Below are 23,380 nucleotides of genomic sequence, written 5' to 3'. Positions count from 1 at the left end.
AATTTCATGCAAATTTCTCTCTTAGACTATGAAAATCTAAAGAACTTGGCCAAATTAGCTTAGGATAAGACATACCGAAATGCAAAGTTTCTTCCAATAGAAACTGGGTGTGACATTTTTGGGAAGGTTGGTGTCTCTCCCTTCCCCCACTAAGAACTATTTAAGGATATTTATATAGTTCACGAGACCAAACCCAGCAGCCACCCAGATCTGATTTCTCTCTATGCAACCACACACCATCACCCCGTTCACATTGCTCTTCTATAATAACATCTAGCTTGGTGTCACTTTAGTTTCAGAAGAACTTTGTGATCTGACAGTTTCCATTATGAGGATTTTTTTTTAACCTCCCAGGACTTTGAGGTGCTGATTCCAAAAAGGATGCCAAGTGTTGTCATCTAAAATCTTACCATTCCGTCCCTTTAGTGGCCTTGTTTTGGTATTTTAAAATGCGGGTTCTATTAATCTAGAAGTAAAATAAAAGAGAATCCTTGTATACAAGGATACATCAGGGAAGACCCGGCTACACATTACATCCGGCATCTTCTAAATGAGTCAAGCAAGACCACCGACCACAAGTCCACTTACGTCCTCCAGCCCCTGGGCTGAGGTGGGGTGTAGGCACACCCTCCTTCGACCTGTTGAGACCTGAAGTTGGTTCTGTCCAACAGTGACAATACAGTTTTAGTGATATCTGTAATTACCATTCTCTCCCCTTCCACAGTCTTATTTTTTCCATAACACATTTCTTTTTCCTGACTCCCCAGTGCCAGAATGCAAGGTCCCTAACAGCAGGGAGTCTGCATGTTTTATTCACTGGGGTTTTCCCAACTCCAAGTAGCATACTGTAGGCACTCAATAAAAGTTAATTTTGCATGAATGAATAAATGAGTCGTCCAATAATATTTCCCAAGCATCCTTACAGTCAATACATAGCCTGTGCCGGTGCCGCTTTGCAGGCCACCTGGCTGAATCCCTTATCTTCGTTCACCAGATCCACTTTTTTAGAGCTGTAGGTAGACTTTCATTCACTCACTCACACAAGCATTTATAGTGTGCGCACTGTTTGCCAACCACTGCTTCCCAGTACCTTGGGATACAGAAATAAACAAGAAAAAAATTCACCTGCCTCGTGGGTTTAATTATGATGAAGGGAAGCTGACATCAAGTGATAGATGCAAAAAATAATTAAGTAATTTACAAGAAGTGGCGCTATGAGGGAGAAGACACAGGATTCTGTGCAGGGACAGGGACTGACTGCATCATCCGAACCTCTTGACGTAGGAACACGAGATCCAGAGTCCGTCTTAAACGACTTCTGAAGAGCAAACTTGACTTTCTTTTTCATTTAACAGTGTGGTAAAACACATTAAATGAGAAAACCAAAACCCTAGCAAAAATACAGAAGGATTACTGGGCCTACAGCAAGTGAAATAAAAATCAGAATACCTGGAATTCTCAGAATTTCTTCATGAGGTTCATATAAAGGCAGCTTTTTATCTATTTGTTGTTTATTAAACTTTAGAGAATATGGGAAGGCATTTTAAATTTATAGCTGAGATATAAAATGTAAAAATTGGACCTGTTAAGAGAGTACCATGTGATGATTTGATACATTCAAACAAGGTGCAATGTTCAAATCAGGTTGTTATGGTACAAACACGTGGGCTCTTTTCTTCTAGCTTCTTGAAATGTTCAGTACATAATTGTCATCAATACTCACCCTACTGTGCCACAGCATTGCAGAACATGTTTGCTATTGTTCTGCTTTGTTTATTCCTGCAGAGCTGGGGACTACACCCAGGGCCTTTGCATGCTGGGCAAGTGCTCTACCTTGGAGCTAGCCACCACCTACCAGAAAGATTTCTGGAAGAGGTTGGGGTTGGGCTGATCCCTCCCTTGAAAGACACATCGCTGGACTACCTCCTTCCATTCTTTTTTCTACTTGGTCTCATTTACTTTTAAGTCCCAAAGGCATGCATATGCTTTGTGAAAGGTACAAGAGTCAGATTGTACAGAGGTTTATAAAATAAGTGTGACGTCCTCAGAGAACGGAGAGCAGTTCTCTTATTTTGACTTCCACAAGGATAAGTGTGTTTATACTTTTTTTGTTTCAAAACTATGGAAATGCACATCTCCTTAGGCGGATCTGCAGCACAATGCCCCGCAGGCAGAGAAATGAAAGAGATTTTCATTTGCTAGTTCTTGTTTGAAAGTTGACATCGAGTACCTTACATGTGTACACTCAAAATATGCTTCAGATGAGAGACGTTCAGTAATGTTTCATAAACTCATCAGGGCACACTGGGACAGTTCACACCCAGTTACCTGGATGGTAAGCACTTGTTTTTCTCTCCAAACTCAAAGAATACAGTTTGAAATCTAGTTTCATTGTCCAACAAATTACATGGGAATTACCAACAGGAGAAATACACACTTCCTCCATCTACCAAAAATGCCAAGTAGGAAAGAATTTTTTCCTGACTACCCATGAGAGCCTTGGTCTGTCTTCCACAATGTCTCGAAGCATCTTCCAACCCAACCTCGACCGGCCTCCCAGTGTCCCCAGGGCCTCACCTGTGGTGTCCTCTTGCAGACCAACGTCAAAAGCCAGCTTATCAGTGGAAGACCGCGAGGTGGAGAGGCAGCACAGATACTGAAACACAGAAGCAGAAGTGATCACTCCACATTCACAGTCACTGTGCCTTCCTGTTCTGACAAGTGATTCGATACATGTCTATCTCTACTGATTAGCCTTTTCTCTGAAAATCTGGATGCCTCTGCACAAAGCCCAGGCTTTTAAACGTCTGAGGCAGATCAGCCCTAGCACAGCATTCGTTAGGAGTGCAATTCTAAAAGAAATGTGGCCTTTCTTCCCTCATAAAAGACTAAGGAAATGTGCTCTGTCAGAACAAGAAGACAAGTGACTGGGGATGTGTTTGTACATCTCTCACTTCATGTGATATTCATGATCCCGGCAAGAGCACAACGTGATCCGACAGCGAGAACCCTCTCCCGAGCAAAAGTTGGAAAACGATTCACTTTTATCTTCTAGTTCTGTTTTTCCCTCAATTTTTTTTTTAACTCTCTGAAATCCATCCAGAACTGACTCTGGTGTGTGGCACACCGGCTTACTCACAGGAGGCTTGATCGTGCATGTAAGTGTGTTTCCCTAGAAGCCTTCGGACTCTCTGCACACTCTCTCACCCCACCCCCCACCCCAAGGTTCTCCTAACTGTATGTTCTTGGACATAAAGCTTAGGAGCACTTTTCAGGCCAGTTCCCCTACCCCACTTCAAACACCTTGTTAAGTGCTACAAGGATAAGGACACAACGATGAATGTGGTATGAGCCTAAAATACTGTACCATCTGCACCAAGCAAGCTCACTGCCAGGAATCACAGGAGCCTGTGAAGAGTACTCAGGGGCAATTCTGGGGATTGAGAAAGCCCAGGCCCCTCTCCAGATGCCCTGGACAATTAACACAAAGACCATAAAATTCCTATTATGGAATAGGGCCATCCAGCTAACGGGTGGTCTGGGAAGGCAGGAGATGAGCAGATGGGGGAAGTCAGCACCACAGGAATGGGGCATCGACTTGACCTGGAGACTCTGACTTGGCCTCTTGACTATGAAGCACTGGCTCTCAAGGTTATAGAAGAGGCTTCAAGGGTTCCCAAACCTGAACTGAATCTGACCGGGGACAGGCAGCCCACAGTGGTCCCTAAAGTTCAAAGACTTCAGATATAAACTGTGTTAAATGTCTGTTTTTATAAGAGAAAAAGTACCAACTTTACAAAACTCAGATTTCCCAGACAAAAACAAGGTGATGCCTGTTAACATCTTCTGCCATTTTCCTCACCAATATTATAGTCCTTGGCACTGCGGTTATTAACAGACATCTGTCCTCTAAGCTTCATGGTGACACTGAGGTAGATACTATGTAATTGTCCTTAATTTCATTAAGTCCCGTGGAGGAAGGACTTAGTCTGTGCACTCTCTACTCAGCACTAGAATAGTGCCTAGCACACAGAAGATGATCAAGCAAATTTATTGAAAGAATGAAAAAACTTTCAGACACAATTAAAAGTTAAGGAGCTTCAGCAAAGTATCCCAGGCTGTGTGGTGGTTAAGTGTGGCTGAGCCAGACCTCAGCACCAACATGCAGAGCAGACTCAACTCTAACACACAGTTAGCTCTGAGATGCAAAGACTTTTCCTAAAACATTTATTATTTCACGCAGTGTATGCATTTTGATTGTTGTGAAGGGTGGAATTCTTCCCACAAAACTTTACCATGTGAATACGCCACACCAATGAGTTCTTTCGTATGGTTGTCTTGTCTCCAGCCTATTAAACTTGATTACTTTATTCCATATCTGACCATGTTGAGCTGAGACTTCACGAATAGTGCCAGGCAGCAATGACAGATAGAATATGTTCCTATTTTTATTTGTTGGTTTTAGTCAATTTTATCAAGAATGGCTTCACAGTTTCATAATTATGGGGTTGGCTATTGATTTGATATTGATATTTGTTATCATTGAGGAAATAATCATCGGTGCTGAGTTTTTGTTAGGAAAGAATGCTGGACTTTACTAAAGACCTTTTAGCAGCACTTGTTAAGATGATAACATTTTATTTGAGCTGCTTATGTGATGTAGTACATTAATAAAATGATAATAATAAATCATCATTAATATCACACCTATGCTTTTCCTTCACTTCTCTCCCTAGATTTTGGAATTCCATTAACCTGACATTTAAAACCAGGTTATTGCATCGACATCCATGACTGAGATTAACAATCTGTGTGTGCTTGTCAAAGCTTGGTTCTGAAGCAATGTTTAATCTCCTGCATAAGAAAAATTTACAAAATATAGGAATTATCTCCTTTTTTAAAAGGAATGATTTATTTTATATGTCCTGATATTGGACTATTTTGTTACCACTAAAATTATACTGATGAGGAACTTAAATAACACAGAAGTGTTTATATTATGAAAATGTATAAAAATCAAAATATAAATTTAGTTATATAGTAAAACCTCAATTATGTAAAAAGTATTTTAAGAACAGAAAAAAACTGAAATGTCTTTAAAATCACCAACAGTTTTCTCTTAATATAATCAAAAGAATTTTTTCTTTTGTAAGTTCAAAATATTATAGAAAGTAGGTACTGCTTTTATAATTTAATAAAGCTTTATAATGAATGAAATGCAACTTTTATAAATTGTACATGTCTACATAGCATGCTGAAATAAAGCATTTATAAAATACATGAAAACAATACACACACACACACACACACACACACACACACACACACACACACACACACACGAGCCTGGCACCGTGGCACATGCCTGTATGTAGTCCCAGCAACTGGTGAGGCTGAGGCAGAAGGATCGCAGGTTTGAGGACAGCCTAGGCAACTTATCAAGACCCAGTCGCAAAATAAAAATAAAAAGGACTAGAAAGTATTTCAGTGGTAAAAGCCCCTGAATTCAGTGGCCAGTACCAATGCACAGTGTGTGAATGTGTGTTGCTTTAATAGAGAGGAAGTAGACAATGAGAATTCTGTGCCTGACAGACATCTAATGGAAAGCTGAGTGAAAGAAGAAGTGGATGTGGAAAAAGAACACAGAGTCAAGCAGGCAAAGTATGGCGGATAGACCTGACACAGGAGTTCACAGGGGCATTTTTATCTTATCTTCTAAATGCATGTTTTCATTGTTTTAAAAAATAATGATTTCAATCAAAATCAGAAAAGGGACATTTTTCTTATTTGACTCTTGGACTCTGCTCCTAAAACTATCAAAAGTGAAATATTAGAGATAGGAGTCATATAAGATAGGACAGAGGGACCTTGAAGGTCATCTAAGCTAACCTTCATGTTATCAATGAGAAATCCAAAATGGTACCAGTGCACTAAAGAGTGCTTGCATCCACGCTCGTGAAGACCATGGCTGAAGGATGCTACCAGCGATTCCTGGCTCTGCATCCCAGCTGCATCGGCAGGACCCCATGAGAGGGAGAACAAGACGTCCACTCACCATGCCGCTGTAGGAATGGCGCAGCAGGATGGCATGTCCATAGAGGAGTGTCCTGTGGCCACCACCTTGAGCAGTCTGCACAGGAGAAGGAAGGGAGAGAGTAAAACCACAAATCAGCACACCTCACTGACACAAAGCTCCTGCTCTTCTGACACCAAGGGAGAGGACAGGAGCGAAGATCAGAGTAAAAACTACTACAAACACCAAGTGCTCTGGGAATACTTCTGAAACTGGAATCCAACCTCCAAGGAAGCCTCTGCCGCAGGCGAGCCCCTGCTCTGGCTCCTGAAGGTGAACTGGGTGCCGTGAACGAGCGTGCTCATTCACAGCTCTGATCCGCGTGTCTCATGATGGGTGGTCTCCGCTGGCAGAAACGCGTGCCTTGCTTAGTGCCTGACGCGCGATGAGAACCAAGTATGGGTTCAGTGCATGAGTCCCCCTGAGACTCCAGATTCATCTTACCACCCCAGGCCCAGAGGCTTTTCATTCCTAAAAGTCCAATTCTTGGCTATGAAATAAAAGAGCTTCTTAAATCTCAGCCTCTTGGAGGGCTTGTGGAAACGCAGGCCCTGGGTGTCACCCTGACATTCTGATTCAGGGGGTCTGCGGCCACCACAGATGGTCATTTCAAACCTGTCCCAATGGTGCTGATGCTACTGGTCCAGGACAAGCACAGAGGACACTTAGAGTCAATCATCCCGTGCCCAAATGCGCCGGAACCCTCTCCCCTCCATGCTGCTCTGTCCTGGAACCCAGCATCCCCTCTCCCCATCCTCTTCTGAGCTATGCATTTAGACTCAGGTTAGAGGCCACCTCCTCTAGGAAACCTCATTCCCTTTCTGCAAAGTGAGCCCCTCCCTCTGTCCTCCTGCAGCCCTAGGGTACCCACACACTGGCCTCATCCACCTGCTCTCCAAGAACCTTCCTTCCCCTTAACCAGACCACAATCTCCTCAAGGAAAATGACCTCATTTCACCCACATTCCCAGCAAAATTTAAGGACACAGTAAGCGCTTGGCAAACACCTGCTGAATGAAAACTGGACGGGGAAACCCTGCTTGAGGCTGAACGATGAGCGGGTGGAAGGGCCCAGCATGGAAATGACCACAAGGCGCTAGAGGAGGTGGAGGGGCGTGGGCTTGGAGCCCTAGGTTGCAGAGGAACCTAACGGAATTTTAGCAGGAGACCAGGGTGAGATCACAGAAGGTATAGACTTGTGTGTCGGGGAGAGTGCATTCCTTTCTGTGGGAGAGTGCATTCCTTTCTGGCTGAGAAGCACAGAAGGACTCCCACCGCTGTTCTGTTATTCTCCTGTTACAGAAAACCTATCACCTGCCTATTGTTCCAGACAATCTCCTAAAAACCACTTTATTCATATGCTATGCCTGAAAGTCCTCAGAACCATTCTTAAAACAGATGTTAACAGATATTAAGTAGTAAAAAGAAAAGGGAAAAGTCTACTTTGAAAAATTATATTCCTTTACAGAATGAGGCTCTCTTGAGAGAGTACTTATTTTTCTACAATACATTTGATTACTGTGGCCAGGAGCAAATTTCTCACATTAATGTTATATATGCCCTAGTATTGATTCTCCAGTAAGTAGTATAACACAAAAGAAATGCTCATTCCTACTCTTAAAAAAAAAAAAAAAAAAACAACCATACAAGGTGTGTGCTCCAGGAGAGGGTCAGGACCTGGTGCCGAAGAGCTTCTGCGTAACAAGCCCACAGTCTGCTTTCCTCTGCCTTGCAAATCAAAGTTTTCTTGGAAAGACCAAATTATTCATTCATCACTGATTATTTACACAATCCAACAATATTTGCCTTCAAAATATTTGGATTCTAGCAGCATAGAGAAAGAAAGCGAACATGTAAGAACTGTGTCGTGTGTGTGTGTGTGTGTGTGTGTGTGTGTGTGTGTGTGTGTGTGCGCGCTCCTCCATTTATAACAGGCTAACTCTTCTTAGTGGAAGTATTGTCTGGAATCACACGTCTTTGAAGCACTTTTTCGAAACTGTCAGAGGCCCGATCTGTACTTGAAAACACTGCTGGGTGCTCACTGCACCTGGTTTCCTGCCTGGGCCACCAGTTAGTGAGGTGCCACCAGTCCTTCTCCCAGACCTTCCAGAGAGCCAGGGGCCCCTGTCAGCTCTGCGGGATCTTAGTCTCCTGAACCTGATGAGGCTCCTCTAAGAAGCTGTTGCTCTCTTGGGGAAGGAGAACGCTACTACTTCCAAACACCTCCCAGGAACCCAAGTATTTCTGATAAAACGCAGCCCTGCCTCACTTTGGAAGAGGTAAAATTTGCCTTTTTGAAAACAGCAGTTTTCAGCAAAAATGGGTTTTTTTCTGGTTTGTATGTTTGGTCTCATGCCCTTGAGATGATCAAAGGGGTTAATAGAAAAGCAAACTCATCAAACGTAGGTGGATAGAAAAGTGCAAACCTTCCCACAAAGGCTAAGCAACACTGCCATATATATTCTAAATAAACCCCACCTCAGATTCTTCACAAGTTATTTTAATACCTACTGTGTGTCCTGACATTCCTATGCCTCCAGATTCCCAGGCTCTTGTCCAAAATGCCCAATCGGGGAACCATCATTATAAGCAAAACTTTTAGACTCCTATGTGGCATTTAGTTAGACTAAAACTCAGTCATTGACCATAATATACATGTCTGTTATTCTTTGTGAAGAGGGACAAAAATTGGGTTATTGTAGCTACATTTGGGGGATTGCTAAGTTTCAAATGTACCAGGGCAGAAATCCATAAAACATAAAATAATAGTAATGACGGAGATGAACCAAAGAGATTTATATACACATGAGAAAAAATAGCTAAATGTTTTATTCTTTCATATTTGGGGAACTTGGGTCTGGGTTTTTTAAATGTCTGCCATATATACCAGCTTATGAATATATCTCTTGAATTATTGTTGATAAACGCCATTTATTTCACTAACAATAAAGCAACTCAGTATTTTAAGGTTTTCAGTTTTTGTAACCATCTCACTTATACAAAAATGCTATCCTAGGGGCTGGGGTTGTGGCTCAGTGATAGTGTTTGCCTAGCATGTATGAGGCACTGGGTTCGATTCTCAGCACGACATAAAAATAAATGAACAAAATAAATGAACAAGATAAAGGTCTAAAATATATATTTTTTAAAAATGCTATGCTAATCAATGCAGAATATCTGTCAAAATTCCAGGTTCTTATTACATGAGTTTTTTAAAAATAAGATTCTGCAAGAGAACTTGCCTATGAACTTGACATCTATGATTTCACACGCCATTTTAGAAGTCCAACACTGGAATCTAAAAAGGAGTTTATTTGCTTCCAGCAACAAGAAACATACTTTCAATATTAGAAATTATGGACAACACAACAAAAAGAAATGTGTAATAACAGGAGTTCTTTCAGATTGCTGAGATCCCAAGTGGAGATGCTTTCAAGTGTACCTTCAAATGCAAATAGTAATGTTTGGGAAATAGAAAAGTTAGCGGTTCCAGGGAGAAAAACAGAAAACTATCTCAGTATCTCAGGAGAGTGTGTGTCCCCAGCTGCAGGAGACTCTCAAACAGTCCTGCCACCTTTGAGCAGTGAATCTATTATAACAATTAATGAGAAAGGGGTTTAGGTCAAAATCGATGTGCCTGATGAAGCCAGGTGGCCCCCAGTGAGATGGCCACGTGGCACTCAAGGGTTGACTTGTGCTGATGTCTTCAACTTGCATCTCGAAGGGAAGAGACCAGGCTCGTGGCAGGACTGACACCTCCCTGCTCAGCACCCAAGGGGGCTTTTACAAGAATGCATCCCGCTGGTTCTCAGCAGTTCAACAGTGTCTTCCAGGTGTAGGACCCAAAGCACAGGTGAAGGGTGAGAGCGGAGTAGTATTCAGCACCTCCTCCTACTACGTGGCTCAGATCACTCCAGAGCATGCATATGCCTCCCTTGGTCAATTCCTGACCTTTCCAGGTCATGCGGGGCAGGTATAAAAATAAACCATTGGCCTGCTGGCCCCAAAGTTAACAGAAGTCAGAGCCTCAAAAAGTTAGGCATTACAATTGCTTTCAGATGAGTCTACCTCATCTTTCTGCTTGCCCTGGGTCACATATGAATCTGCTCTCACCAAAGAGCTTATGATAACTCTTCCAGACAGCTATTCCTTTACCAGTAGCCCAGGGCAGGCCAAGAGGGCACTATAGCAGGGCCTGGGGTAGGGATGAGATAATAGTAAATGCAAATTTAACAAGAAAAACAATTTTTTCAAACCCAATTTCATGGTTAATATTTACAAGGAAATGCTTTATCCATATTTTGCTGCTGCTTTATAATATTTTTCCAACCTAACTCTGTGGGTCTCAATGCACCAAGTGAAGCAGGAAACGCCCCTTCCTTATAATGTAACAATAATATTTTCCACTGAAAAATAAGAGCTGGAGTTATTTGAAGTCCTGGAAGATGCTCCATGTCTTCATTGATAGGTGGCTTCTGTCATTTCACCCCAACTGTCAAATTCCATGTTAGCCAGTAGGTGCACTTTGGGGTACTCCACAATGCACCGGGTTCAGAGATCTGTAAAACCTGAATGACAGACTTCACTACAAAACTCCGTAGCTGGCAAGAGAGCTCCACTCCCCTTTCTTCAAAGCCACCTTTCCAGTGCATGTCTAGAAGTTTCATTGACACCCCTCCAAGTTCATATCTTCTGAAACGACATTCTCTTGAGATTATAAATTATATTAATCCTTTGTTGATTGAGTATAAAAGGCTTTCTTGTTCCTAAGCTTTTAGGATAAAAATTAAGTCTCACAAATGTTACAAGAGAAAAGTGGCAGGTATGTAAAAATGAAACCGAAGCTTTCAACCATACATCATCGAGTGACCATAATCCTCTATTTCTAGCCTTTGCTGGCATCTTCCTTCAATGACAGGACCGTGTGGTTTAGTCTTCTCATTGGTCTCCTTCTAAAAGCTTTCATTTTTCTTATTTAATTAAGAAATCAAAGGGGGCTGAAATCATCTTACTTCTGAAGTAAACAATAGCAATTCTTGGGGACACGTCATTGCCAGGCTGAGCATTCTATATGAACAGTTATAAAGAACTTGGGGTAATGGGACAAAGTCCCAGTGTTGACTCATTAAACTTAACATGCTACAATATGACCCAAAGATATCAAATGTTGTTTAAGTTGTTAAATCTAAACAGGCGATTTATTTATTTATATTTGAAAGTTCCAAAGTTTAATTGTTAAAAACTTTCCAATGTAAAGAAAACTGCCACAAATTAAAAAATAAAGCAATTATATGCAACCATACTGAACATGTACTAAGTATTACATATATAGCAGATGAACCAAATTCTTACCTTCATCATGAATTTCTGTAGGGACATAAGGAAAAGAGAGAAAGCAGTAAGTACACATTATTTCAAATGCTGAATTTAAAATATCTCTTATTTATCAAGACTCCACTTTTCTAAAATGGAGACTCGTGAACAATAAACAAAAAAAGTTAACTGTTTTTGCAATAAAACTTAGTATCTACTACATGCTAGAGGAAAGCTGCAGCAAGCAAAACTCTTTTTAAAAGTGTTTTTTCATTAGTTCTTCTATTTTCTGTGAAAACATGCCACTTGACTGAAATGCGTGATTCAGTTGACAAGCTATCTAGGCACCAAGAAAGAGGAATAATCTTAATTTATCCTCTGAAAATGCTTAATAAAATAAACCTGTCATTTTATTCTTTGCATATAAATGCAGTGATATAAATAGCAACACAACTGATTTTGGTAAGAACAGATTAGAAGCAGGTAGGGTGACTGTAAACTAGTGTGCTGCAATGAGCTGAGCACCCTTCATGCAAAACAGGCAGCAATTCCATCCACACGTGGGAGGGACCCCAAAGAGGCTCGGAGAACGGTTCCTCTCCTTCCCTTAAGATGACAGTCTCCTCTCATGCATTAGAAGAGTTCTTTCTTCTCTATAAAACATTAAGTGTATACATCTTCCTTCATTTTTCACTACATTCTCTGACATTTCCTGGACTTATTGCTGAACAGATACAGAGATAAAATAGGAGGAAAAATAATGTTGCATTTCCAAACTGAGAGCTGACTTTAGCTGCCAGGCACATAATGGCAGTCCTATAGCAAGAAGACACATCTCCACGTTGGCTTCAAAGAAATCAGCAAGGGAAAGATTCCTAATAGACATAAGGGTAGATATAACAGCACACAGACATTGTAATATATATGGAAAGTCCATCCAGACTGATGGTTTTTATTTTCAATGTTGTAATGTTAAGGGACAATTGTAAAGAACCTTCTCACTCTCAGCTTAAAAAACCGAACCTGTTTAAGTACATATTTTCTGACTGATATTAATGATGGATGATATCAGGAAATTTATTTTCCATGTCAAAACTGACTAATCAAAAGCTTACACATGACTCACTAATGAAGAAAATACATTCAAATTTGGAATTGGGAAAAAGCATTTTTAAGCCTTAATTCAAAGAAACACAAAAACCCAACATTTTGCTACAGCACATGGTTTATCACGGATTTCTTCATGAGATATTTTTTAATTGAGCGAGATTTGGGGTGTTTTTCTTTAAAACATGTTCTCGACCTGATTTTGTCAGTGAAAAATAGAAAAAAGAATGGTCAGTAGAGTAACTGAGGCCTGCTCCTCAAAATTTCTAAGTTGTATTTGCAGGAAGAATAAGACAAAGAGGAGAAAATGTGCATATGCAATAAGACAGAATGAATAATGCAAATTAGCAAAGCTAAAATATCCATCTGTACATATACATATAATTTCTAAAAGATAACCAAGAGCATGGAAGATAAATTTGCAGCATTATTAACATTAACTTTTCGTACAAATTCCTAAATGATCAATTTGGCTTAAGTTCCAGATATTATCAAAGTTATAGCATTATGAGATTTTCCAAAGAGATCATTCAAGGGCAAAGAAAAAAGCAAACTCCATCAAAACAAGAAAGATGAATACATTACTTAATGTAAACACTGCCTAAAGATGATGAGAGAAACATCAAACAGAAAAAGAGTAACCAGAAAATACCCTTTAAAAGTAAATGACATCATGAGACTAGAAAAGAAACTCAGCATGATCAACAGTGAAGAAAGTAGCCTCTTCGGGTGTAGAGAATATCGTTTTCTGGTTTGCAATAAATTTAATAAATTAATTTGGCTTATCTCGCTAGGGAAGAGCTAAAAAACCTCATTAGGCAACTGCGGCAGAGGTGAGCAGCTTGAGCTCTGACCTGCTTTTTGCCTGAGAAGAATTTTTTGGATGATGATCAATTTGCACAGAAACAACACAAAGCAGGAGCAGAGATTCTTTAGGGTAAGAGTACAAGTAACAGTAACTCAGGGTTCCAGGGCAAGTTCAATTACTGCAGAACTGACAGGTCACGTGAAGCTCCAAATAGGAGCATGAGCTGTCGGCAAAACCGTCCATGCAACCCCTTAACATGAAACCAGAGAGAGAAATTGCTAGCACTACATCGTAACACAGACAGAACTGGGAGCCAAATGGATGACAAAAAGCGGAACTGTCTTTGGTATCTAAGCTTAATCACTCAGTGCAGTAGATCTGAAAGATCTAGGGGATCATCTTACCAAATGCAAGCAGTTAGGAGCAGAAAAACGAGTTCAACAGCAACATTGGACCTGAACATTGCTGTCAAACATCAGACACTGAGAAGATGAACAATTAGATTCAATCTGTTAGCAAATGCAAAGAAAGAAACAGTGACTGAGGTGATATAGCAAAGCTCCTCTTCCAAATGATGCCTTTCGGTGTGATCTTGGTCTTGTTTTTTAAACCAGTATTTCAGCTTAGTGAAATGAAGCAGACTTATCAAATTAATACTTTTAGATAGGTGAAAACTTTTAAATAAGCTTTTGCTAAAATAGCGCCTCAAAAAATATCTAGATGAGGAATGAGCAACAAAGCAACAAAGATTTGGGGGACTGGTCACTAAACAGAATTACCAAGTGCAATAATCAGAAATAAGGCTTTCTGCCCGCCTATCTAAAGGAAGCAGGAGCCCCGTAACTCTCCAACTACAACCACTCTCCTTTGTGAGTTGGGAGGAACCTGTCACTTTGCCATGTTGAGAGAATGAAAACTTGTTAAAACACCAAATATGGGGGTTTGTGGGTGGTTATATTCAATTAAGGATACTCCCAGTTATTTTAGGAGACAAAAGGAATCCAGCATGAACAATTCCAAGTTCTAAAGATAGGTCAATCTACAATGCCTAATAGCATATGTCACTATGTATTTGGGGAAAACATCAACTATTGCTCTTATGACAACAATGTCCTGTGTCAACGCTTAACTTCCTAGGGTTCCCCCACTGAAAGGATCTAAGACTGACTGATGAGACAGACATGGTGACTGCATCTCCACAAAGTATCAGGACAGGGCTGAGCTATTGACCCGTAACAAGTAGCGAGACATGTAATTCCTACAGAGATGCTCTCCTGCCACTCATGTTGATGGCTCCGCTGAACATGCTCCCGTGTCATTGGTGTCTGGCTGAGCATGCATGTAGCTAAGTTTAAAAAGAACACTATGTATCTTTAGCAGATTGGTAGCAACTGTTGTCTTTTTCAACCTATCAATCACTCTCTACAGACAGTATTTAAATGGACCATCTTTCCTTTCGAGTGTAATGGATCTCACACACGCACGCACACAATCTTCTAGCCCTTCTTCAGAAAGATAAAGGAAAATGCCAGACTCTGAAAGCTCCTGTAAGTCCTGACATTTTATCTCTGTGACAAATGTTTATGTATCCCAGAGATCATGAATGAAGCTCTTCCTTACCAAGCTTGCCTCAAAAGAGAATTTCCCTAAGTTAAAAACAAATCAAGCCCTGCAGAGCACAGGTGAATAGTAACAACCTGAAGACATGTAAAGCCTACCCTATGTGCATACAAATAAAAAGTCACCTGTATCAGGATATAGAAGATTCTGTATTTGCTTCCAAACCACTTTAAACTTGGATGCACCTTCATTTTTAGATAACATGAAAGCATTTCAAAAACCGTCACAATAATAGCTGTATGTAAAAATGCATTTTTTAAACAATTACTGAGTTAGGAACATTTGAAATGATCATATATCTTAAAAATTACAACATCATATTTTTTCTAAAAAACAGACATATAAGACATTGTTTGGCCGATAAACAAGGTTTTATATACAGCAATTTCCCAGGCCATTCCATTCTTTTACTGTCCCACCCATGATCTGAAATCCTAGGCCTCCATATTGCAAACCAATGGCATCTATTAGGGAGCGTCTGGAGAGAACAGATGGAAATAACAGCTCATTACTTCCTAAGCAGGACTCGGAAATATCCTTCCCTTTCAAAGCATGAAAAGCAGCATTTCGTCCATCAGTAGGCTTCTGTTTAAACAGGTGCACGGGGGCACAGGTGCACGGGCGCACAGGTGCACAGATGCCCCAAGGAGAAACTAAGGAAGAGAGACGGGGGGAAGGAGGGAACGAGGGACAGAAGGTGGAGCAGAGGCAGAGAGCCTGACAGACCTGTGAGGAAGCTACCCAGAATAGCACTATCAGGAAACTTATCAGGAGATCAGTTTAATCTCCAGGTATATTTAAGTCTTATGAGGTTCCTAATGGCCTTGATCTGGGGTTGTTTAACACACTCCAGACAAGCAAGTTTAACAGATATAAAATGGGACACCTGTCCCAGAACAAAACAATGGCGAATACCACCATATTCCAGTACAGGGCTGGACCACCAGCAAGGACACCGGGATGGGGCTGGGAGCCACCTGCAGCCCCTGGCTCCCCTGCTGCTCCTAGCTGATCACCGACCGCCAGGCTGTTGGCAGCTGGAGAGCAAGACAGTCGAGACTCGGAGAGAGCTGCTTCAGGGCCAGGAGGCCCCCTCTCTCCCGAGCTCCCCTCGCCCCAAGCCCAGTGAAGGTGCCTTCACGGGCACCTGCGCCTGGGAGATGGGACCCGGGAGACTGGTATCTACACCTAGAGAGGGAGAGGTGAGAGGCTGCCCTGAGCCCTGGAGACAGCCATCCTGGGACTTTCCTAGGACACCAGGAGCTCTCAGAAGGAGAAGGCATCACCTGACCAGCAGGAAGACAAGCATTTGCCTGTAGCACTAGAACTGCAGGTCAGGATTTCTGATGACAGCTCCTGCCAGGTCACCTGCCAAGTGCCTGTGGAGAAAGACTGCTCTGAACACCTGGCAAGTCCCACGAATGTCACGGTGGCCAGAAGAGCTCTTTCCTGCCTACCTCCCCATTGCTCCTTCCCACTGCATCGGAAGAGGGCAGAAGCCCTGGCACAGAGCAGGGGCCTGTGGAACCTGGCAGGGGAGGTGAGAAGCCACTTCCACCAGGCCCGGTGCCCAGGCCTCCCCCCGGAGCACCTGAGCTGTCCCAGAGGAGTTCACTTGCATGGGACAGAGCGTCGTGATCACTGAGGTGAGACTTGTGCACCTTGAGACCACCGTGGGGTGTTTCACTCTCTCAGTAAGAGAAAGGACATGATACCTGCTTCAATTTAACAAAAGGGACAGATCAGATCACGGAGCAGAGTCAACAGCTCTGAGGTGGGAGCAGGGCCAATTATTTTCCGTTGCCCTTCCACATCTGGCTGCTACAGGAGAATTTCAAACTTCTAATGGACAAAGCCTAAGATTTGAACTGGCCTTCAAAGGAAGCAGTAGCTCCCATCTGAAATTTACCAACACACGTCTACAGAATGTGCGTCAGTGTTCTGAGACAGGCCTGGCAGAAGCTTCGGGTTTTATGGTATATAAATGAACGGACATTTCAGCATCGCTATGCTTTACCACCAATGTGACAGTAATATTTAAGAATAAAAAAGGAGTAGTGCAGATTCTAATCCCTTGGGGAGGAGATTCTGGCCCACAAAGGTCGGCCTACGTGAGGCTACAAACCTGGGCGCCGGCAAAGCTCCGCCTGGTGACGTCAGCTCAGTGACATTTCCCACCACCTTCTTAGAACTAGAAGGTCCTCCCTAACGTAAGACTTACAAAGAAACTTAATGCAATTAAATTTTAAGATGAGGAATTATCACGGAGGTAAGAGAAAAGCAACGAGACAGATCAAAAATTGGTACAGAGGAACAAAGAGGGGTGACCTTAGGCAATGGTGGGGTGTCACGATTTGCCTGTCTGTTCTATTTCCAGGACAAGGTACATAAAGTGGCTGGAGTGCTTGGTCAAGAAAGCCCACCCTGGACAGGGCACTGGAACACCACAGTGGAACAGTGGAGGTGGGGACCAGAACTGGGGTGATGAGGCTGGTCTCATGGTCCACGCTGTAAACAGGCGGCACAGCAGTTCCTAGAGAGAAAGGGGCTCTCACTACCAAGGCAAAAATGAGGCGGGGCATGGATCAGAGCGTGATCTCCAGACACAGAGGAAGGTGTGGAATTTCACAAACAAAGAGCTGAGCAACACAGCAGTATCCTAGTTGGAAGGAACCGGAAGCGGATTCAAACTGCTCTGGAAGTCAGGATGGAAGAGGTAGGTTGTTCTCAAAGGTCGACCTGGGTGCCACCGCCAGGGAAACGGAAAATTTAAAAAACAAGATTTCCTTGACCACAAAGGGCTGAAAGATGTGAAACAAGGAACTGCAGAAAGCCAGGTGGCCGTGAAGTTGTTTGGGGATGAGGCCCTGGATGGCTACCAAGAAGCAGGAAGACCCTGCCAACAAGAGAGCTGGGTCCCAGGACCAGGTGGCTTGGATGGAGCAAACACGTAGCATCGGCTCAGCCAGCCCTCAAGGAGCCAGCCCCACGTCACCGCCAGGAGGAGCCTCTTGGGGAAAGGGGGCTGGGAACATCAGTCCTGGGAGACTCTGACCTCAAGCATGCTGGGTGGGGGAACCGGAGGAGACTGGACTTGTCCCCCACCCCTCTCCAAGCAGATGAGGTCACTGGCTCAGGTCGCACGCCAGCGGCGACCAGGGCCCCGAGACTCAGCCTCCAGAGTCCCGGCTGGGTTTTCCACGGGATACGGTTTTCACCTTCACTTTCTAAGATGACAGAAATATATGGAGCTGCCTTTTTCTGTCGTACAGGGGACAACAGGAGAGCTAAGCTGGATTTTGAGATTAAACAGTCAAGTCTTTGGCAAAAGACAGAGTATTAATAACAAAAGCCTGTGTTGGCCAGAAGCACACTTCTGTGACTTAAGTAACTAAAGCCGATCCTGCACACACTGTGGCTCTGGGATGCAGAGCGCGTTCACAGAACCCATCTCAGACGGGGCGCGTCCCGGCCGACCGCACACCGGGCAGTCCGCTCACCAGAGCAGGCAGTGCGAACAGACGGCATAAGCCACGCTGGAAGCAAAATAAAAGGGTCAGAGGCAACAGCAGACATGCACTTTCCAATCTCAGCTTCTCGGTAAATGCGTGAAACACATACCCATTTTTCCACATCAACTTGCTGTGGAAAGAAAAAGCCAAAATAAATTTTTAAAAAACAAACAAGTAAATACCTAGCCAATGTTTCAATGACTGTCATTTATATCAATTATAACGTGGTCCCTGCACCAAAATCTACTTCCAAGTCTAAAGAAACAATATTGAAACTTTTAATTAACAACATTTAATCTCATCAGACAGAAAAAGCTCAAGGTAACAATCAGATTGTCAACAGGCATTAGGCAGAAATTGCAATAGGTACATGAAATCATGATTCTCTAACACGTTCAAAAACAAAAATGAAACTTTACCTACTTCTCAAACATACCAGGCCTCCTGCTCCAGGAACGATTAATTTAAAAAAAAAACATTTAACTAAAGAGAGATCAATTTGGAGACTTGGCAACTAACTATAATTTCTCCCATGATATTTAAAGTAAAATTTATCTTACCTCATTCTTTTGAGGATTACATAAAATTTCACATTATAAGAGAAAGGCATGTTTTGTCAAATTATTCCAAAGTCATATGGGAATAAAATTAGTTTTAAAGTTCCATTTAATAATGAATGTGTTGGTCACATAATTATGTGACTCTTGAAAACATAAGTGACCACAATTATATCCAAAGTTTAAATAGAACAAGCAAAAAAGCCATCTGTCCATAAAGATTGCTACAACATCCCGAGATTCTGAGCAAATCAGTTGGAATAGAAAATTCCATCACCAAGGGACATGCTCAAATTTTCCATAATTTGTGGCTTCTGTAGAATGTACGGTTGGTGTCCTGCAAGAGTGAGAATTACTTCATACTCTTCATGCCTAAGTTAAACTGTAATTTTTTTTCCTTAGAAAATTCATTAACAAGAAAGAGGCAAATACCAGAGAGGGAAATCTTGGACTAAAGCTAAAAATCTGTCTCTCTTAGAAGTGAACTCCTGGGAGATCATGCTCATTTACAGAGAAGTTTCTTCTTTTTTTTTTTTTAAACATTATAAAATGACATCAAACATATCAATCTAAATAAACAGGCAGAATTTTCTTAAGCCATGGTGAAATTCAGTAGGTTACTTGCAAGAGTATTCTGGCCTCTTTTGTAATTTATTTAGTCTTCAGAAAAACCTGTTCTAAACCTACTCCCTCCTTTGCATTTTAAAAACACACTATTTTTATTAAAGAAGGAACACCACTGAGGGGAAAGGCCTGGTTTTCATTGTGCAGGTTTCACTGCCAGAGAAAGTTTCAGTCCTCCCTTGAACATCAACCCATTCCAGGGGTGAGTCCGTTTCCAGAGACCCGGGATAAAAGGCAGCTCATTCAGTTCCACACAAGGTCTTATACTGTTCCACCCCCAAAGGCCAAGCACTTACATGTATGTTCTTCCAAGGAAAACAGTTCAAGACAGTGTGGAATGATTTCCTTTTGCATATTTACCAGGAAAAGAGAATATGATGCAGCTTTAGTGACGCTGATGATTGTCTAAAAACACATCAAGCCATCATGTTCACGTCTGCATGGTCAACACGGACACATCAAGCACAAAGACAGGCACCGTGGGACTCACAAGAAAAACTCGTCATCGGGGTCATAACTGACCATCACCGGCAACGGAAGCACCTGAACGACGTACATTACGGAAGAGAAACACAGCGCTGAAACCGCAGGGATGAGGAGCAATGGCATCACAGGTGCCCAGAGGGGCCAGCAACACCGTGAGTGTGGCGAGTTATCAGCTGGACACACAGATGAGACAAACGGTGCTGAGGGTCAGAGACTGACTGAGGAACAACAGAGTGTAACTCCACACGAGCGAAGCAGAGCAATTTCATGACACGTCCCCTAGTGACGTTAACAAGGTTCATTTGATTGAACCCCTGCACATGGTGAGGAGTCAAGTGAGTTATATGGAGCCAATCAAGGAACGAAAATATAAAATTCACAATGAACTGGATCAACTTTAGAATTTAAACTGTCACCAAATCCACAAAACATATAAAGCAAATGAACATTTTCCCAGTTACTTATTATCTATGTAGGATTTTTAAGAAATACAGCAATTCCATTACTTTAGTAAATACAATTATTTTTATATCTGTAGGAAATTGTATTAAATGTCTTCTCATATTAACACTAATGAAAAGGGCAAACTCGTTTTTAAAATAAAAATAAAATTTCCCTTACAGTAAACAATAGTCATTTAGATGTTAATTTGATTAAGCAGAGGACATAAAAAATCCAACGGTAGCTGTTTATGATCTATAATTTATAATTCTAAATTATGTCACACAAAAGATGAATAATTCATACATCATCTATTTTGCATTCATATTTTAATTACAAATTTAGCACACATAAACCTGAATTATTCTATAAGTATAAAAAGTTTTGTTACTTCTTCCCAGTAACTTTATTTTACTATTTAAAATGATTTCATTATTATCAAATCTACATATCACTTATTAAATAGTTACAATAGTTACCCATGGGTGGTATGCACCAAGGCCCCAAGTAGATACCTAAAACCACAGGAAGTACTGAATAATTACTGTTTTTTTCCTATATTCCCTGTGTGACATTGCTACATAGTACTAGAGTTAATCTGTCCTTCTGCATTTTATGCTTGGTGCCTCCTTTGCATCTAGCCTTGCACTTTGGGACCATTATTAAGTAAAATGAGGGTGAGTTGAAGAGAAGTTTTATATCATGGAAGTCCGTCTAATAACTAAGAAGGCCATTCTATGACTATCAGGAGGGTAGCATATATAGTGTGGACATGCTGGATGGAAGGACCGTTCATTTCCTGGAGAGAAGGGAGCAGGATTGTATGAGATTTCACCATGATACTCAGAATGGAATTACATACTTACAAATTGTTTATTTCTGGCTGTTTCACTAGATAATTTTTAGTTGTGGTTGACCACAGCCAACTGAAACCACAGAAAGTCGAACTGCAGACGAGAGGACAACTATACTCTATGCCAGTCTCTGACCGGCACAATTCATGGTTTTATAATCTACACTTCACATATGTGGAAGCAAATGACGTATAGGGCATTACAAAGCTTCCACAACAACAACAGAAAGTCACTTGTTCCTAAAGGGTGGAGATGGACTTGGAGTTGGATCTTTCACCCAAGGTCAACAAACCCAAGGTCAACACTCTTCCCTCGTTTCAAATTTTTAATCTGTATTGAATTCAGAATTGCCAAACGACCAATTTCTTATGATCAGTGCCACCTAACAGAACATGTTAACAAAAATGTAACATCGAGCGTGACACACCAGATACTCTTCCAACAGCAAGTACATTAGCTCCACATGTTCCCAGCAATACTGGTTTTTTGCACACATACATTTTAAAATAATTATAAGATATCCATCATGAATTTAGAATTTTTGGTAATGAAATATAAGAAAAATAATTAAAATATTTGATGAATGCCTACAATCTATTCCCCTATCATAAATTTTTTAAAATAATAAATTAGAGAAAACCAAAATCCAAAAATTACCCTATAAGTGATTATCCATCACACCTGTTACTTGATTAAGATGCGGGGAGAGGACTAGGACTTGAAATTTCTATGTTCTAGAAAACTCTGTGTTCCAGGGGACTCAAAATAGAATGAAGTCATTTAGAGATTTTTAAGTGAAATTCTGATTTGAAAGGGCCACATTTTCACTGAACAAAATAGACACAGAAAGATATAAAAAGAAACATGAGTGTATTGCTTGCTAAAATTCTATTAAGTACATAAGCCCACACAATCAGCATCCAGATCTAGAAACAGAAGAGAACTCATGATCCGGAAGCCTCCATCACGTCCTCCCCCAAGGTGACTGTGATTCTGTCCCCTCTGACTTGTTTTGCCTTTATTGATTTTGGATAAAAGGCTGTGTTCTCTTTTGTATTTAGATTCCTTAAACAATGCTGCTTGTGAACTTATCAAAACAGTTCATTCTCACTTGCAGAGTACCCCATTATGTGAGTACATCACAACTTATTTAATCATTTCAGTGTTGACAGACATTCAGGTGGACTCTGACTTGAGGTTATCACAGATAATTTTGTAACTAACGTCATCGTCTGCCTTTTTGGTAAACACTTGGATACTTTTCCACTGCCTATGTGCGAGGACTGAGATTACTGTGTCGTTTACAAATGTTTGGCCACAGCACACACTGACGGTTTCCAGGAGGTCATAGGAACCCGCAGGCCATCAGCAGAGTGGGACTTGCAGCTCTTCCAGGTCTCCCCCAACACTTGGTGTTACTGGTCCCTTGAGCTCCGCTGTCCTGGTGGGCAGCATTGCCTCAGCACAGCTTCCATGGCACATCTCTGATGCCTGCTGGATGAAGCACCTCTCCCCGTCTGGCATCCACCCTCAGGGAGTGTTCAAGTTTTGCCCTGTTTTCTATATTGGGCTGTGCATCTTCACTCATCCTGATTTGTTGGCATCCTTGTATTTTCAAGCACAGGTCCTCTGTCATACATGTGCATGGCTAATGTCTACTCCAGCCTCACCTTCTCCATCTCCCACCAGCCACTTCATGAACAGACCATCTTCAGTGGGGAACCATTTATCAATCTTTCCTTGATTATTGTGGTGGTGTTTTCTCAGGAACTTCCTCCTGCATGGTTTTCTAGAAAGGTCATGGTTTTACCCTTCACCTGAGAGCGACAACTCACCTCGTATTGATCTTTCTTTAACATTTGTTACAATGTTTTTGTGGTATCAAAATACTTCTTTCTTTCCTCTCTGAACATGGTGACCCATAATAATTGGTTTTGTGAATACATGATTGATTTTTGAATCCCAACCTGGTTGTAATATTGGGTA

The 23,380-nt window shown here is 41.6% G+C and overlaps 1 protein-coding gene across 3 annotated transcripts in view; it reads right to left on the bottom strand.

Annotated features, from left to right (window-relative positions):
* RYR2 (ryanodine receptor 2) overlaps positions 1-23,380 on the bottom strand; it is a 609,490-nt gene that overhangs the window by 348,820 nt on the left and 237,290 nt on the right. For all 3 annotated transcript variants that reach the window (XM_079107027.1, XM_079107029.1, XM_079107028.1), the window contains exons 4-7: positions 18,542-18,558; positions 11,425-11,439; positions 6,056-6,130; positions 2,578-2,656 (exon numbers count right to left, since the gene is read on the bottom strand). In XM_079107027.1, coding sequence (XP_078963153.1) covers positions 2,578-2,656; positions 6,056-6,130; positions 11,425-11,439; positions 18,542-18,558 — 186 coding nt within the window. The remainder of the gene's footprint in view (positions 1-2,577; positions 2,657-6,055; positions 6,131-11,424; positions 11,440-18,541; positions 18,559-23,380) is intronic.

The sequence above is a fragment of the Sciurus vulgaris genome (assembly GCF_902686455.1).
Source record: "Sciurus vulgaris genome assembly, chromosome: 12".
NCBI lineage: Eukaryota > Metazoa > Chordata > Mammalia > Rodentia > Sciuridae > Sciurus > Sciurus vulgaris.
Note: the sequence above shows the minus strand (reverse complement) of the source record. Positions and strands in the feature narration are given on the sequence as shown.